This window comes from Asparagus officinalis, chromosome 8, assembly GCF_001876935.1.
Source record: "Asparagus officinalis chromosome 8, Aspof.V1, whole genome shotgun sequence".
Lineage (NCBI taxonomy): Eukaryota > Viridiplantae > Streptophyta > Magnoliopsida > Asparagales > Asparagaceae > Asparagus > Asparagus officinalis.
Window position 1 is genome coordinate 26,552,994 of NC_033801.1, and position 3,729 is coordinate 26,556,722.

The following is a 3,729-nucleotide window of genomic DNA, read 5'->3' on the forward strand; positions in this document are numbered from 1 at the left end:
CCCCCCCCAAAAAAAAAAAAAAAGAAACATCTGATACAAAACAATATTACTCCTTTATTCCACATTATTTCTATCATGTACACTAGTTATCTTGGCCTCTTCTGTTTTCTTAATGATTTCTCATATTTTCTGAAACTTGTAACTCTGTAATTGCTGATAACATCAGGTTGACATAATTGGAGTCAGCTGCTACTCCTCCAAGGATCTATGGACTTGGAAGAATGAGGGCATTGTACTTCCGTGTGAAGAAACAAACGTCACCCATGACCTTCACAAGTCCAACGTCCTCGAGAGGCCTAAAGTATTATACAACAACCTCACGAAACAATATATCATGTGGATGCATATCGATAATGTCAATTACACCAAGGCCTCTGTTGGTGTTGCCATTTCAGACTCTCCAACAGGACCCTTTCACTATCTCTACAGCAAACAACCCCATAGCTTCGAAAGCAGGGATATGACTGTCTTCAAGGATGATGATGGCAAAGCCTACATTATCTACTCCTCTGTACATAATAGTGAGCTCCATGTCAGTCCTCTAACTGATAATTATCTTGATGTCTCAAATGTAGTCAGAAGGATTCTCGTAGGTCAGCATAGAGAAGCTCCTGCACTTTTTAAGCATGAAGGGATTTACTATATGATCACTTCGTGGTGCACGGGGTGGGCCCCAAACGAAGCTCTGGCACATGCTGCAGACTCAATCATGGGTCCATGGGAGAGGTTGGGGAATCCTTGTGTTGGAGGAAATAATATTTTTAGGATGACAACGTTCTTTGCTCAGAGTACGTTTGTTCTGCCAATCCCTGGTTTGTCTGGATCTTTTATATTTATGGCGGATCGCTGGAATCCTTCGGATTTGAGGGATTCAAGGTATGTGTGGTTGCCATTGATTGTTGGGGGATTAGCTGATGAGCCTTTGGAGTATAACTTTGGGTTTCCATTGTGGTCTAGAGTGTCAATTTATTGGCATAAGAGGTGGAGACTTCCTCAAGGGTGGAGAAGTAGTTATACATGAAAGTCGTAGTGTTATACTGCAATTTTTTGTTGTTCATTATGAGAAAATAAGTAGATGATTCATTTAATGCTCCTAATGTGTATACGTGTATTTTAAGATTAATATGTGCATTTCAGTGCCTACTGTTAAATGAAATGCTCCATCTGCATGAAAAACTACTGGCGAGGTGAATTCCCTCCATCTTCATTTTGTCATAAACATGCCACTTTTCCATAATGTGCAATCTTTAGGAACGCAGAAGAGGAGATTGAGCTTTCACAAATCTGTCATGTTTTAGTATCTAGTCTGGTCTCTGCTTGTTAGTTAAGACCCCGTTTGGCAAAGGGTTAATGGAGGGCTTAAGGTGTTTAAACCCCCATTAGCCCCCCAAACAACAAAACGCCCTGACGGGTTAACGAACCCTCACGTGATGTTTTAACCGGTCTAACGACGGGTTAGCAATTCCACACGAGGAGGCGGCCGAACAAGCGATTACTAAGGCAGCGGCGATAATTGTTTTAGGAGTACTCGTGCTTTGCTTTTAAAAAAAAAATTATTTAATTCTGCTATTTCTCGTGTTTGATCGGCAATCTCATGTTTTTATCTTTCAGCGATTCCATGTTTTTTTCTGCTTCAATGTACGGATTAGTGATTTATGGTTTGGGTAGGTTTATCAATTTTGTGATAATTAATCTCTTAGTTTTTGGTTTTTCACTTTTGGGTTAATTTTTTTTTTTCAATTGAATTGCCATGACTATTTGCACTGCCTGTAAATCTGTTTGAAAATATCGACAACCGTTTACTTAAGCTGAGCATCAAAGAGAGCACATGATGATTATAACGTGGTAAACTTAGCAGCTATGACCACATCACAGTGCTTTATCTTGCCTGAGTTCCCATGGAAAATAAGATCATCTGTTATTTTTATCTGGTTGAAAAAACAAACTTAAAATGCCGGCTTTCATCTGTTATTTTTATTTGGTTTTTCACTTTTGGGTTAAATTTTTTTTTTCAATTGAATTGCCATGACTATTTGCACTGCCTGTAAATCTGTTTGAAAATATCGACAACCGTTTACTTAAGCTGAGCATCAAAGAGAGCATATGATGATTATAACGTGGTAAACTTAGCAGCTATGACCACATCACAGTGCTTCATCTGGCCTGAGTTCCCATGGAAAATAAGATCATCTGTTATTTTTATCTGGTTGAAAAAACAAAACTTAAAATGTCTGCGTGGATATCTCTAGCAGTCATTTGGTTTACAGATTTTCTTTTTTCCCCTTCCCATTTTAGAATCATGCAATTTAAGGAATCTTTTTCTATGTTGTCAAGGCAGTGAATCTTGTTTCATTTGATCTCAGTCTATAATTTCATAATTTAGAGCATTTTTTCCGGTATATTATGATATCATTTTTAAAACTTTAGGACTCCGGAAGTTTTTTTGGGTCCAACCAGTAGCAAGTTATGTCCATCCAATATCATGTTATAATTGATAGGTTTTATGTCAAGCGATTTATTCTATTTACTGAGGAGAATTAATTCTAAACTTCGTTTTGAGATTTCACCGAGTACAGAGCAATTCTGGGATTTCCCCTGGATCGTATGCCTACGCAGCAGCTGAAGCTCACGAGCAGAAGTGATTGGAACTAGACACAAATTTTGAATTGTATTTATTATTATCTATTTACTTGAATATTTAGTAACACTCCATCCACATTTAGGTGGCAAAGATAGCACACTATCTGAGAGCTTAAACATGAAAGGAAGCAACATCTGCTCCTCTATACAAATGAGAGACTCCAAGATTCATTATTCATACTATAGTAATATTTACTGTAGAAAAAAAATTACTGTAGCACACAAGAATACTATAGCAGCAACGTGATACTGTAGAAATTTAAAAAAGTTTTAAAAAACATTGTTATTAAAACCGAGATTACTGTAGCGAGAAAAAAAATATGTCATACTTTGCATGGTGGTGTTCACACTAGTACAATATTAACCAACAAGCCATTTGATCATCTAGTCTTATTTCGGTTGTCCGTCAACTCAATATTTTACCTTGAATACATAACGTCAAAATTTTTCTAGCTAATTTGAATGAAGGCACAGAGTAATTGTCCTTCACTATATATGTGCCTTGCCTAAGTGGCAGATTTTGTAATGTCTGTTATTCTATTTTCATAAATGAATTTTGCCTTCTTTGGTTCACATCCACCTTTCCAAGTAAATTTGTATTAGACTGCGCTATTAGTTAACGTACAAGAATAGTATAGTTTAAAAGTAATATTTACTAAATTTTTTTATAATTCTCATTTAATTGTCTAGAATGGCTAAGAAGGACGTGAGGAATATGGGCCATTTAGCTACTGGGATTTCATATGATCCCCCTCTACGACGGTGGGACGGCCTCAATTTGGAGGCGGTCAGGAGGTGGGGCGAAGAACTGGTCTTCCGTGGAAGATCTTTGTTTACTGGGAATATTGAAGGAAATCGTCCTTGAAGAAGAGAATAATGGAGGCCACTTCACACTGAGGCAATGGCAACGAGTTACTAATGAGTATAAGAGGACTGGACAATCTGATAGTAGGGGTGTGCGCGGGCCGGGCCAGTTCAGGTTCGTGACCCACCTCACCAAGTTTAAGGTCAGGCCGGACCTGACCCGAGCCCTGTCGGGTCTGATCTGAGCCCTGCCGGGTCTGAGTGGGCCGGACCTACTTCTCTGAT

General features: G+C 38.4%; 1 protein-coding gene across 2 annotated transcripts in view; it reads left to right on the plus strand.

Annotated features, from left to right (window-relative positions):
- The window catches only part of LOC109822192, a 22,750-nt gene extending 21,571 nt beyond the window's left edge, over positions 1 to 1,179 (plus strand). For both annotated transcript variants that reach the window (XM_020388356.1, XM_020388355.1), the window contains exon 3: positions 167 to 1,179. In XM_020388356.1, coding sequence (XP_020243945.1) covers positions 167 to 1,021 — 855 coding nt within the window. In that variant the 3' untranslated portion in view covers positions 1,022 to 1,179. The remainder of the gene's footprint in view (positions 1 to 166) is intronic.